Source organism: Peromyscus leucopus, chromosome 20 (genome assembly GCF_004664715.2).
Source record: "Peromyscus leucopus breed LL Stock chromosome 20, UCI_PerLeu_2.1, whole genome shotgun sequence".
In the NCBI taxonomy this organism is placed as follows: Eukaryota; Metazoa; Chordata; class Mammalia; order Rodentia; family Cricetidae; genus Peromyscus; species Peromyscus leucopus.
In genome coordinates this window covers 33,064,014-33,075,814 of record NC_051080.1, presented here as the reverse complement: position 1 = coordinate 33,075,814, position 11,801 = coordinate 33,064,014, and the positions used below count along the sequence as shown (strand labels likewise).

Here is an 11,801-nt window from a genome sequence, read left to right as displayed (position 1 = left end):
AGCCTGAGGTCTCACATTGACGGCGTGGTCCCCAGGAGGGAGGTGTGTCGCTGCCTCGGGACCGACCACTAGACACCAGTCGCATTGCCAGCATCCGCATGGGTACCACAGTGGCCACCAATGCACTGTTGGAACGACGTGGGGAGCGGGTGGCGCTGCTCGTGACGAGGGGATTCCGAGACCTGCTGCATATCGGCACCCAGGCCCGGCCGGATCTCTTTGACCTGGTGAGCTCTCCCATGCCAGCTGGGTGTTAGGTGAACTTGTGCATTCCTCTCCCTGTCTCGGCTAAGGCCTGGTGGGGACGGCTCTGGAGCAATGGTGGTTAAGTCCACTAGATGATAGGCATAAAGGAGACTGAGGCCTGCTAGCAGGACTCCGTGTCCCCAGACCTTCCAAGCAGGCGTGTGGTACTCTGCCAGTCCAAGCCGGCACTGGTCAGGTGAAGGGTTGGAGATTTCACCTTTGGATTCCTGGGAACAGCTGCCCTCTGGGGGTGGGGTGGTTGGTTTCACCCCACTTAAGTGCCTGGGTGTAGAGAGAAGCCTCCTGGATGGGCCTTGCTGAGCCGTTTTGACTGTCTCCTCACTTTCTGGGACACATCCCCTTGCCCGCACTGCCCCACCCACTCAGGACCCCACAGAACCCCCGGGCCTGGCTCTCTTCTGAACCCCCGCCTGCCCTCAGGCTGTGCCCATGCCAGAGGTTCTGTACGAGGAGGTGCTGGAGGTGGACGAGCGAGTGATACTGTACCACGGAGAACCAGGAGCCGGGTCTCCTGTCAAAGGTGCGGATGGTGCTGACGGCCCCGTGGGAGGTTCTCGGGGTAGACAGAGCCTAGCACCTTTTGAATGGGGGCCATGGGCTCTTGCAGGCCGTACGGGGGACCTGCTAGAGGTACAGCAGCCTGTGGATCTGGGAGCCCTGCGTGGGAAGCTGGAGGGGCTCTTATCTCGGGGCATCCGCAGTCTGGCGGTGGTACTCATGCATTCGTACACGTGAGTGAGGGCCGCTTATGGTGGGGGGGGGGCGGTCATGGTGGTGGTGGGGGGCCCGGTCCGGGGGAAAGCTGGAAGGGTGTCGGGTGGGAAGCCCAGAGCTCCCTGCGATCTCGTTGCAGGTGGGCCCAGCACGAGCAGCAGGTGGGCGCCCTGGCCCGGGAGCTGGGCTTCACACACGTGTCCTTGTCCTCGGAAGCCATGCCCATGGTGCGCATTGTTCCCCGGGGGCACACGGCCTGCGCTGACGCCTACCTCACTCCCACCATCCAGCGCTATGTGCAGGGCTTCAGCCGCGGCTTCCAGGGCCAGCTAAAGGTGAGGGCCGGTTGACCACCCTGCCCCAGGCCGGAGCCCTTCGCTTGCCCGGCACATCGCTCTCCATTCTCTCCACTCACAGGATGTGCAAGTACTCTTCATGCGCTCTGATGGTGGCCTGGCGCCCATGGAGGCCTTCAGTGGTTCCAGGGCTGTGCTTTCTGGCCCTGCCGGAGGTGTGGTAGGCTACTCAGCCACTACCTACCAGCTGGAAGGTGGTCAGCCCGTCATTGGCTTTGACATGGGAGGTAGGAAGGGAGAGTGTGAGGGAAGACTCAGCCGCCTAGCTGGATGAAGCTGGGGATGCAGGTCTCGGGCTGACTCTTGGCATCTCATCCCCATTAGGCACATCCACAGATGTGAGCCGCTATGCTGGAGAATTTGAGCATGTCTTTGAGGCTAGCACAGCTGGGGTTACCCTCCAGGCCCCCCAGCTGGACATCAACACTGTGGCCGCTGGTGGGGGTTCCCGCCTCTTCTTCAGGTCAGCGCCTCTCTCTCCAGTCGGGACCCTTCAGCTTTCTCCTCCTCCCCCCCTCTAATTCCAGTCCTTTTTCCCCCAAGGTCCGGCCTCTTTGTGGTTGGGCCAGAGTCAGCAGGTGCTCACCCAGGTCCTGCCTGCTACCGCAAAGGTAAGAGGTAGCCTCTGCTCTGCCAGGCCTCTCCTCCTGGTGCTCCAGGCCTGTTCCACTCCTTGTCTCCATGCCTGCTGCCCACATCCGGTTTGCTCCTCTAGCCCCCAACCCGCACTCTGTGCCGCCTTCCCAGGGGGTCCTGTGACTGTGACAGATGCCAATCTGGTCCTGGGTCGCCTGCTGCCTGCCTCTTTCCCCTGCATTTTTGGACCGGGAGAAGACCAGCCGCTGTCCCCAGAGGCATCCCGAAAGGCTCTCGAGGCTGTGGCCACTGAGGTCAACAGCTTCTTGACCAATGGACCCTGCCCAGCTTCCCCACTAAGTCTGGAGGAGGTGGCCATGGGGTTTGTGCGTGTTGCCAATGAAGCCATGTGCCGGCCTATCCGTGCTCTCACACAGGTATGCCCCCCCTCCATGTCCCACCACCCCCTGTCTGTCCTAGCCCTGCTCCCACACTCTGTCAGCCCAACAGAAATGGGATAGGGTGGGGGGACCTGTCCCAGGTAGGAAAGACTATTTATTGACCTTCCTGGATCACTAGGCACGAGGCCATGACCCCTCAGCCCACGTGCTGGCCTGCTTTGGAGGAGCTGGTGGGCAGCATGCTTGTGCCATAGCCCGGGCCCTGGGTATGGACACTGTGCATATTCACAGGTGGGTCTGCATAGGCGCATGTGCCCTTAGCTGGGGGAGGTGACTCTGAAGAGTGTCCCCACACTTCTCTGCCACCCATGTCTGCAGGCACAGTGGGCTGCTGTCGGCACTGGGACTGGCCCTGGCAGATGTGGTCCATGAAGCCCAGGAGCCCTGTTCCCTGTCTTACACACCCGAAACCTTTGTGCAACTGGACCAGAGACTGAGCCGCCTGGAGGAGCAGTGTGTGGACGCCTTGCGGGCCCAGGGCTTCCCTAGGTAGACTCATGGACCCCTGAACACAGGGCTGGCATTATCTCTACCACCCGCTTGGTGGTGTACCACTGGATGTCTTACCAGATGTTCCTGGGTCTTCAGGACAATGGTCTCAGAGTGCCTGGGGAAGCAGGGCGGGCATCCTCAGAAGGCACTGGGTGAGTAGCCCAACCTGCTTCCTGCAGGTCTCAGATCAGCACTGAGGGCTTCCTGCATCTTCGTTACCAAGGCACTGATTGTGCCCTGATGGTGTCTGCCCACCAGCATCCGGCCACAGCCCGCTCACCCCGTGCTGGCGACTTTGGAGCAGCCTTTGTTGAGAGGTATATGCGCCCTTCTGTGAGTCCAGCATGGGGCCTGCCAGTCTGGCGGCCTTGTTCTGACGGCTCCCTTGGATGGGTGGATACAGGTACATGAGAGAGTTCGGCTTCATCATTCCTGAGCGGCCCGTGGTGGTGGACGATGTGCGAGTGAGGGGGACTGGCCGTAGTGGACTTCGGCTGGAGGACACCCGCAAAGCCCAGAGTGGACCCCCGCGGGTGGACAAGGTTGGAGGCTTTGCTGTGCTGGTCCACCTACGTCCTCAGTGCTGATGGGGAGGCCTAGCCACGTTGAGGGCCTCAGGAAGGATGATCTAGGAGCCCAGCTCATTCCACACCCTCTGCAGGTGACCCAGTGCTACTTTGAGGGGGGTTATCAGGAGACCCCCGTGTACCTTTTAGGAGAGCTGGGCTATGGGCACCAGCTCCAGGGGCCCTGCCTTATCATCGACAGCAACAGGTAAGCCTGGGATGGCTTAGCCTTGGAGGGGGGTGTTGCAGGATCCTCCACAGCAGAGCCCTTGGCTCAGGGCTGCCGGGGTTCCATCACTGGGGTATCTCCTGGCATGGAGTAGTGACCTCCCTGGCCAGCCTTCTTGTAGCTCCTCTGTGTCCCCTGCCCCCAGCACCATCCTGGTAGAGCCAGGTTGCCAAGCAGAGGTGACTGAGACAGGGGATATCCGCATTTCTGTGGGAGCTGAGTCTCCCAGCTTGGCGGGCACCAAACTGGACCCCATCCAGCTGTCTATCTTCTCACACCGCTTCATGAGCATTGCTGGTGAGTGGGCACCGCTGTCCTCCTTGTAGCACATATGTGATATGGTGGCATGCATACATGATGTAGGACATGGGGGGTGCGTACTAGGCAAAAGTACAGACGAGAAGGGTAGCGTTGACTCTTGTTACGTGTGGTAACCCGGCAAGTGTGTACCAAGGGGAAGGGCAGGAGCCTCGCTGGGGTGGGGTGAGCAGTATGGCCTGGGCTCTGAAATCGTACTCCATGCTGCAAGAGCAGGCCATGCACAGGGCAAGTACTTGTTTCTCATCAGAAGTCATGTGATCTTCAGCTGTCGAGGGATAGAAACCGGGCATCCAATGTGAGCTCATCTGTTCAGTCATGCGGGAGGCTCTCAGGAGCCCAGGGGTCTAAGCTTGGGGACCAGGTTCTTGATGCACCAGCCAGGGAGGAAAGCTGAAGAGAGACCCCAGGCAGGCTGGAAAGAACGCTCTTTTCATAAGCTAGCATACACCTGCCAAGGCCTCACTGCCTAAGGAGGTGTGCTGCCACCCTGGTCTTCCCCGGGGCACAGGAAAAGCTGCTAGGTTTGAGCACAGGAGGCCTTGACCCTGTGGGTCCTGTGCCTCTCTTTCTTGGGGCCTATACATGTGGGTGATGGGGCTACCTGGTTACTCTGTGCCCCCAGAGCAGATGGGCCGAATCCTACAGCGCACAGCCATCTCCACCAACATCAAAGAACGCCTTGACTTCTCCTGTGCCCTCTTTGGGCCTGATGGGGGCCTGGTCTCCAATGCGCCCCACATTCCTGTGCATCTGGGCGCCATGCAGGAGACTGTACAGTTCCAGGTGTGGTGACGGTGACATTTTTCCTTTCTGCCCCCTCCCTTTCCCATGACTTCACTTTCCTTTTCCACTCTGTCTGTGTCTTCTGATTTCAGATTCAGCACTTAGGCGCTGACCTGCATCCTGGTGACGTGCTGCTCAGCAACCATCCCAGTGCAGGGGGCAGCCATCTTCCGGACCTGACGGTTATCACCCCGGTGAGGAGCGCTACCTAGGCTACTGTCAGAGGGACAGAGGTTTCCGGTGCCGCTGACAGTTACTGTTCACCCCCTAGGTGTTTTGGCCAGGCCAGACACGGCCCGTGTTCTACGTGGCGAGCCGGGGGCACCATGCAGACATTGGAGGCATCACGCCGGGCTCTATGCCTCCTCACTCTACCGCCCTGCAACAGGAGGGGGCCGTTTTTCTGTCCTTCAAACTGGTCCAGGGAGGCGTCTTCCAGGAAGAGGGTGAGCTGGAGAAGGGTTGCCGTGAGGATTCAGCAGGCAGGGATGCATGGCTGCTACCAGGAACCAGGCTGGGCAGGATCCCGGTCCACAGCTGATACATCCTGATATATCAGCTCAGGCCTGCCTTGAGGCTTGCCAGAGACAAGTGGTGACCTCTCGGGGCAGTTGGGAATCTTCTCAGCTGTGCAGAAGTGCTGAGATGACTTATGTCTGGACCAAAGAGGGCCTCCTGGAAGATGCTTTTGGGGTGGGGAGTTGGCCAAGACACCCAAGGGGCAGAAGGGAGAGGTAGTTTCAAGGTTGGCAACTGCTACAAGCTACGCCGTGTACTGAGGCTACAGGGTTCCCTGTCTGGGTTTGGGTCCCAGTCACTCGGCAGTGGAGCAACTGGAGCTGTCCTGGTCTGCTTGCACACCCATCTGCAGAGTAACCCTGAGGGTGGGCAGAGTGGTCAGATGTGACAGCTGGAGTCACCCTTAAAGACGGTGGCTATCCAGGTGGTAGAGGGTGGAAGGAACTGTTTGCGAACTACAGCGGTACCATGTGGAGATTGTAGGGTCCGGTTTGGGTAGCTACAGGTTGGAGGCTCTGCACTGAACAGCAGAGAACAGCTGTAGGCAAGATGGAGGCACTGGAAAAGACAGCCCTCTCCTGACGTCACAGGGCTCTGAGAACTCAAAAAGCAATTCTTGGAGTTGAGGGGATAAGGGCATGGCAGAGGTGGGGGTAACAGAGCCACGGGCCACTCCGGGTGCCACAGACACATAGGATAACTTTGATCATTGGGAGCTGAGGTGGATCATGGAGACACAAGTATAAACACGTGGCTGAGGGTACAAGTGGCCGGTAGACCTCAGAGAAGTCCATGACCAAGACTGGAAAGAGAAGGGTTCCCCCTGGTGTGGTAGAGTCCCTGGAGTGTGAGGGGAACCTTGTCTAGATGTAGGGAACTACGGGAAGAGGACAGGAATGACAGGTGCCTGACAGTCTTTATGTGTACGTGTTTGCCTGAGGGCATGTATGTGCATCACATGTATGCGGGTGTCCTTGGAGACCGGAAGAGAGCATATGATCCTTAGAAACTGGAGTTACAGGCAGTTACGAGGCCCCTTGTGTGGGTGCTGAAAACGGACCCTAGATCCTCTCAAAGAGAATCATGCTTTCTTTAACTGCTGAGCACGTCTCTAGCCCTGTGGTGCCTTATGTTCTTGAAGTACAGGAGGCCAGTGGGAGTGGGCAGGACATAGGGCAGACAGGACAAGGTGCATGTGGGGTGTGTGTCAGGGAGGCTTTTTCCTGTCAAGTGTAGAGGGGAGCCTAGAAAAGGTAGATAGATGAGCTTGCTGAGGGAGGAACCCACCCTCTCCCAAGCCTCCTCCGGCTCCAGCAAAGCCACTGGCCCTGCTGCTTGCCAAAGGTGCTCCAGATGCTGGACTGAAGAAGAGGGTTCAGCAGAAGGATGGAGCCTATCCTTTGTCTTCAGAGTCCAGGAGTTCGCAACGGGGGAGGTGGGAAGTCAGGGAGGTCAATAGAGTTCTCCCAGGGCCCAGTGGGTGTGTGTTGTGGGTGTGGAACAGACAGGCACGGGCACCTGTTCCTGAGGACATGGAAGGTGACTCAGTTGTGACCCTGTCCATCCAGCGGTGACAGAGGCCCTGCGGGCCCCGGGCAAGATCTCTGGCTGTAGTGGAACCAGGAACCTGCATGACAACCTGTCGGATCTTCGTGCCCAGGTGGCAGCCAACCAGAAGGGCATCCAGCTGGTGGGAGAGCTGATCGGGCAGTATGGCTTGGATGTGGTGCAGGCCTATATGGGTCATATTCAGGTGGGCCTGGGAACAGGAGCATACGCAGTGTTGTGGCTGCTCCAAGGTAGCTGGGCCACCCTGCAGGTGGCATGGCTGGGCTGAACTTTTTTTCCTGCTAGGCAAACGCTGAACTAGCAGTTCGAGACATGCTTCGGGCTTTTGGAACCTCCCGGCAGGTCCGGGGCCTGCCCCTCGAGGTGTCTGCGGAGGATCACATGGATGACGGCTCTCCTATCCGCCTGCGTGTTCAGATCAACCTGAGTCAGGTTAGCGTGTGAGGCGGGTGGGGAGAGCGCTGACACCCGCCTCTGGGGTGAGGCCGGTTGCCCACAGCCACACCTTTCTTCCTCATGGGCAGGGCAGCGCAGTGTTTGACTTCAGCGGTTCTGGGTCCGAGGTGTTTGGCAATCTCAACGCCCCGCGGGCCATAACGCTGTCTGCCCTCATCTACTGCTTGCGCTGTCTCGTGGGCCGTGACATCCCACTTAACCAGGTTCGTAGGGGTGTGCTGTGAGGTCAGCACACGTCTGGGCTCACCCTGAGGTTCGCCTGAAGACAAAGGCAGCCCAATAAAACAGAGCCTAGGGTGGCGGAATTTTTATCTGAATCTAGGTGGTACCCAGCCCGAATGAATCGCTCTATTCATTCACCAGGGTTGCCTGGCTCCTGTGCGTGTAATAATCCCCAAAGCCTCCATCTTGGACCCATCCCCAGAGGCAGCCGTGGTGGGTGGCAACGTGCTCACATCTCAGAGAGTAGTGGACGTCATTCTGGGAGCTTTTGGGGCCTGTTCAGCCTCCCAGGTGTGATGGAGCAAAGGTCTGGGGGGTTGCTGGTAAACAGGGTGGTGGGGGTTGATGCCCACATTAACAAAATGCTGTCATCTGCTTCTGTCAGGGCTGCATGAACAACGTGACCCTGGGCAATGCCCGTATGGGGTACTACGAGACGGTGGCTGGGGGTGCGGGCGCGGGACCTGGCTGGCATGGGCGCAGTGGTGTACACAGTCACATGACTAACACACGCATCACGGACCCGGAGATTCTGGAGAGCCGGTGAGCTGAGCACTCGAAGCGCTAGGCAGGTGATCTGGGTGGCGAGTCCGCGCTCATCTGCACTGTGCCCTCCACCTGCACAGGTACCCAGTTATCCTGCGGCGCTTTGAGCTGAGGCCAGGCTCTGGGGGCCGAGGTCGCTTCCGGGGAGGTGATGGCGTCATCCGAGAGCTGGTCTTTCGGGAAGAGGCGCTGCTGTCCGTGCTTACCGAGCGCCGGGCGTTTCAGCCTTATGGCCTCCACGGTGGGTACCTCCCCAGCCCTTTCCTGGGCAAACTCCTGCCCCTACCGCCCTGACTCCCAGTTTCTTCTTTCCTCCTCCTGTAGGGGGAGAGCCTGGTGCTCGAGGTTTAAACCTCCTGATCAGAAAGGATGGACGCACGGTGAATTTGGGCGGGAAGACATCTGTGACTGTGTACCCTGGGGTAAGAGACGCAGCCTGTGTCGTGAACAAAGATACAAAATTTTAATTTGGCTCCAAATTAAAATAGGGTGGCTGTCTAGTGGCCTCTGTGATCCCAAGTGATTGCTTGTCTTACTGGGATAAGGCCACAGCTGTATTGAACCTGCTCTTCTTCACAGGACGTGTTCTGCCTTCACACACCTGGCGGTGGGGGCTACGGAGACCCGGAGGACCCAACGCCACCACCAGGCTCGCCCCCACTATTTCCAGCCTTCCCAGAGCGCGGCAGTGTCTATGAGTACCGCCGTGCCCAGGAAGCCGTGTGAGAGCCTCACAATAAAGATCCTTCGAGGTGCACGGTTATTGGGATCGGCTCCTCCTGGTGGTCTTTCTTGCCGGTCATCACTGTGTGCGCCAGCCTCAGTCAGGAGCACACAACTTGAAGCTTCAGGCCCACAGCTAAGTGGTCCGTGAGCCCAGCCAGCGCAGTACTGAAAGTCACCTGCTCCACCTCCTACGGGGCAGGAATCAGGTTGAGAGCTGCTTTCAGTCTGAGCAAGCCTAACTGCCCCCCAGCTCAGGCACTTACTGGACTCAGTCGACTGCCCGGTATTCCGCGGTAGGTGATGTAGTCCAGGCGCCGGCCCTGCCAGGATTTACTGGAGTGATTTCTACATCCTGCCAGGTAGAGGCGGCGCCCTTTTTCCTCCTCCAGGGCCCTAGGAGAGGGACAGCGTCACTGAGGCTAGGGTAGAGCCTCCCAGCTGGCCTGCTTAACAGTGCCCGGGCTCCTTGGACTTACCTCCGAAGCATCTCTGGGGAGCTGGCAGTGGCCTGGTGTAGCATGGAAGTGCTCAGGATCGTCCCTGCGGAGCCAGGGGGAGAGCGAGAGTGGAATCAGTGGGGGTCCTCGCTGGTGGGGGTCCCACAGACCTGCTCTCCCTGCCTCCACAGAAGCAGCAGTACCCAAGGCCCAGGGCTGCTCCTGGCGGGTGCCTAGGCGGCAGGGGTCCTGGAAACAGCTGAAGAGTTTGTGTCCCTGCTCCTTTGCGTGATCTGTAGAGGAAAACCGCGTCTTAGCAGGCAGAGCTGGGTCTCTCTGCTCCACCCGCCCCCAGTTTCTCACCTCGTGAGCTGTTGTCAAAGTTTAGGTCTCCCAGGAGGACGCTGAAGGCTACAGCCTCACCACTGTGGCGGCTCTCAGCCTCAAACTCCTCCACCCATTCCAGCAGCAGCGTCATCTGTTTGCAGCGAATATGCCCGTCTTCTAAGAGGGAGAGTTGGGGTTGGCTTAGCCCAAAGTGGGGACCCAAGACCATACCCAGGTCTTGATCTGTAAACCCACCCAGGCATTGCTTGGGATGTCTGGGGTAGAAAGCATTGGGACGTAGGGACAAAAGTGTTGGTGAGGTTAGGGACCTACTGCCCACGAAAGTGAGAAGAGGGCATTCCAACCACCCCTCCTGCAGAGCTCACCAGCGGGTGCCTGCAAGTGTGTGCAATGAAGGTATCCCACGATTCGGCGCCCGTCCAGGATACCCAGCTGTGCCTGCAACACCACCCACAGTTCCAGCTCTCCTTGCTTGTTAGATCCACTGCTTACCCCCTCCCTGCTAGAGTTCATTGCGTGCACCCTGTTAGTACCTGGGCAGAGAGTAGACCTTTGGAGGCCATGGCGTCCTCGCGACGAGCATCAGGAAAGCAACGGAAGGTGGCACGCAGCAGCGGGTAGCGCGAGGCTAGTAGAAGCCCACTGCCCAGTACCTTGAAGTACGGCCCGGGCAGTAAGCCAAATGTGCCCACATCGTATAGCACTGGGCCCAGATTTGGCCCCAAGGCGCGCACAAGACGATGAGCTGCGCGGAGATCGAACACTTCCTGCAGGCACACGAAGTCCAAACCCGTGGGTATTGTGGCCCTCAGCACACCACCAGGCACCTCAGACAGTGGCTGGCTGCACCCGGTAGCCCCATACTGTGAGGTTCGAAGGCTACCTAGCAGTACAGCGCCAATGGCCTCCGCACGCCGCTGGCTGTGCGACAGGTTGCTGAAGCGTGCCAGCCCATCAGGGAGCAGGCACAGATTGGCAGTGAAAAAGACAAAGCAGCGCACGCGCTCCGCAGGCGGGTGCCAGGGCTGTGGCCACACCCAGCAGGCCGGAGGGGGCCGATAGCAGAAGGGGCGGCGGCAGACCTGGAGGGGCAGCCAGAGCACAAGGCCAAGCATCCCCAGGGGTAGGCCAACTACCATCAGCGATAGCAACGCCGCCCCACTAACTGCCAGGACTTTGAGCCACCCCAAGCTGCTGGATCGGGCCATTGGTGCCCAGCAGCCCAGCAACTGGTCCAGAGACCAGTAGGCTGGGAAGAGCAGCAGGAGGCATAGGCGGTTGAGGGCTTGTAGCGCGGGGTGCGGGAAGGGTGAAGGCCTCAGGGCGTCGGGTGTCGGGGGCCAGTCGAGGGAGGGTTCATGGCGCACAGAACTCCTTCGCTGCGAAACGTCAGGGAGACTCATTCCTTCCCAGCGTGAGAGCTGTGTCCTTAGAGTCCGCACGAGCTGCAGGAGGTCAAGACCAGGTAGCACACACAACCTGTGCAACCTGTGCGTGCCGTGCCGCTAGTAAGGACCTGTGCCCCAGGAGCCTGAGTTCTGGACACTGGCCCCACCCACTCAGAACTTCGGTGGCGGTTGGGAAGGGAAAAAAAAAAAGAACCCGGGCTTCACAGCCCCGCCCACTGCACTCCTCTCGCTGTGGGTCCACTTAGGGCTTTGAGAGGAACTTAGGGCCCCGCCTTCTGCCTGCCTAGCCTTCCCCACCCCACCTCCAATAAGCCTTACAGTCTGGCTACACCGCAGGCAGGTGCTTGTACCTGGCGCCTGAGCGCAAATACCCAACCCCAATGGCTCGCGAGGGTTGTGGCTGTGACTTGGGAGCTTCAAGTCGGGGGAGGGACCGTTAAGTTCTACACTTTAAGGAGGCTTGCCCGGACACATGAGCCAGGTAAAAGAAGGTTCCCCCTTCTATGAGCTCTCTAACACTGACTTTAGTTTTTGTTTTGTTTTGTTTTGTGTGTTACAGAAACAGGGTTTCTCTGTGTAGCCCTGGTTGTCCTGGAACTCATTCTGTAGACCAGGCTGGCCTCGAACTCAGAGGTCCACCCGCCTCTGCCTCCCAGGTGCTGAGACTAAAGGCATGTGCCATCACTGCCCAGCTTAACTTTAGGCTCTTACTTTTCTCTGCTTCCCTTGGAAGTCTGCCTCCCTAATTCCAGCTGTGAGCCAGCATCCACCCTGATGTCAACCCTAAGTGTCTCTTAAGTGGTC

General features: G+C 59.0%; 2 protein-coding genes across 6 annotated transcripts in view; one reads left to right on the top strand and one right to left on the bottom strand.

Moving 5' to 3' along the window:
- Oplah (5-oxoprolinase, ATP-hydrolysing) overlaps positions 1 to 8,846 on the top strand; it is a 29,384-nt gene extending 20,538 nt beyond the window's left edge. For all 5 annotated transcript variants that reach the window (XM_028870928.2, XM_028870927.2, XM_037197592.1 and 2 more), the window contains 25 exons: positions 36 to 227; positions 688 to 787; positions 875 to 998; positions 1,121 to 1,316; positions 1,399 to 1,564; positions 1,662 to 1,800; positions 1,881 to 1,948; positions 2,085 to 2,350; positions 2,493 to 2,605; positions 2,693 to 2,863; positions 3,046 to 3,183; positions 3,270 to 3,408; positions 3,528 to 3,640; positions 3,807 to 3,958; positions 4,605 to 4,765; positions 4,858 to 4,959; positions 5,037 to 5,211; positions 6,853 to 7,037; positions 7,139 to 7,285; positions 7,378 to 7,512; positions 7,673 to 7,822; positions 7,917 to 8,074; positions 8,158 to 8,318; positions 8,402 to 8,499; positions 8,657 to 8,846. In XM_028870928.2, the coding sequence (XP_028726761.2) occupies positions 36 to 227; positions 688 to 787; positions 875 to 998; positions 1,121 to 1,316; positions 1,399 to 1,564; positions 1,662 to 1,800; positions 1,881 to 1,948; positions 2,085 to 2,350; positions 2,493 to 2,605; positions 2,693 to 2,863; positions 3,046 to 3,183; positions 3,270 to 3,408; positions 3,528 to 3,640; positions 3,807 to 3,958; positions 4,605 to 4,765; positions 4,858 to 4,959; positions 5,037 to 5,211; positions 6,853 to 7,037; positions 7,139 to 7,285; positions 7,378 to 7,512; positions 7,673 to 7,822; positions 7,917 to 8,074; positions 8,158 to 8,318; positions 8,402 to 8,499; positions 8,657 to 8,803 (3,696 nt within the window). In that variant the 3' untranslated portion in view covers positions 8,804 to 8,846. The remainder of the gene's footprint in view (positions 1 to 35; positions 228 to 687; positions 788 to 874; positions 999 to 1,120; positions 1,317 to 1,398; positions 1,565 to 1,661; positions 1,801 to 1,880; positions 1,949 to 2,084; positions 2,351 to 2,492; positions 2,606 to 2,692; positions 2,864 to 3,045; positions 3,184 to 3,269; positions 3,409 to 3,527; positions 3,641 to 3,806; positions 3,959 to 4,604; positions 4,766 to 4,857; positions 4,960 to 5,036; positions 5,212 to 6,852; positions 7,038 to 7,138; positions 7,286 to 7,377; positions 7,513 to 7,672; positions 7,823 to 7,916; positions 8,075 to 8,157; positions 8,319 to 8,401; positions 8,500 to 8,656) is intronic.
- A 41-nt stretch (positions 8,847 to 8,887) lies between these two features.
- LOC114694165 (sphingomyelin phosphodiesterase 5) lies at positions 8,888 to 11,325 on the bottom strand. Its single transcript, XM_028870933.2, has 7 exons — positions 10,122 to 11,325; positions 9,954 to 10,026; positions 9,604 to 9,744; positions 9,444 to 9,533; positions 9,280 to 9,343; positions 9,067 to 9,196; positions 8,888 to 8,991 (listed from the first exon to the last, which is right to left on the bottom strand). Exons 1-7 carry the CDS (start codon positions 10,989 to 10,991, stop codon positions 8,902 to 8,904), a joined length of 1,458 nt encoding a protein of 485 aa, XP_028726766.1. The 5' UTR covers positions 10,992 to 11,325; the 3' UTR covers positions 8,888 to 8,901.
- Positions 11,326 to 11,801: the final 476 nt, after the last annotated feature.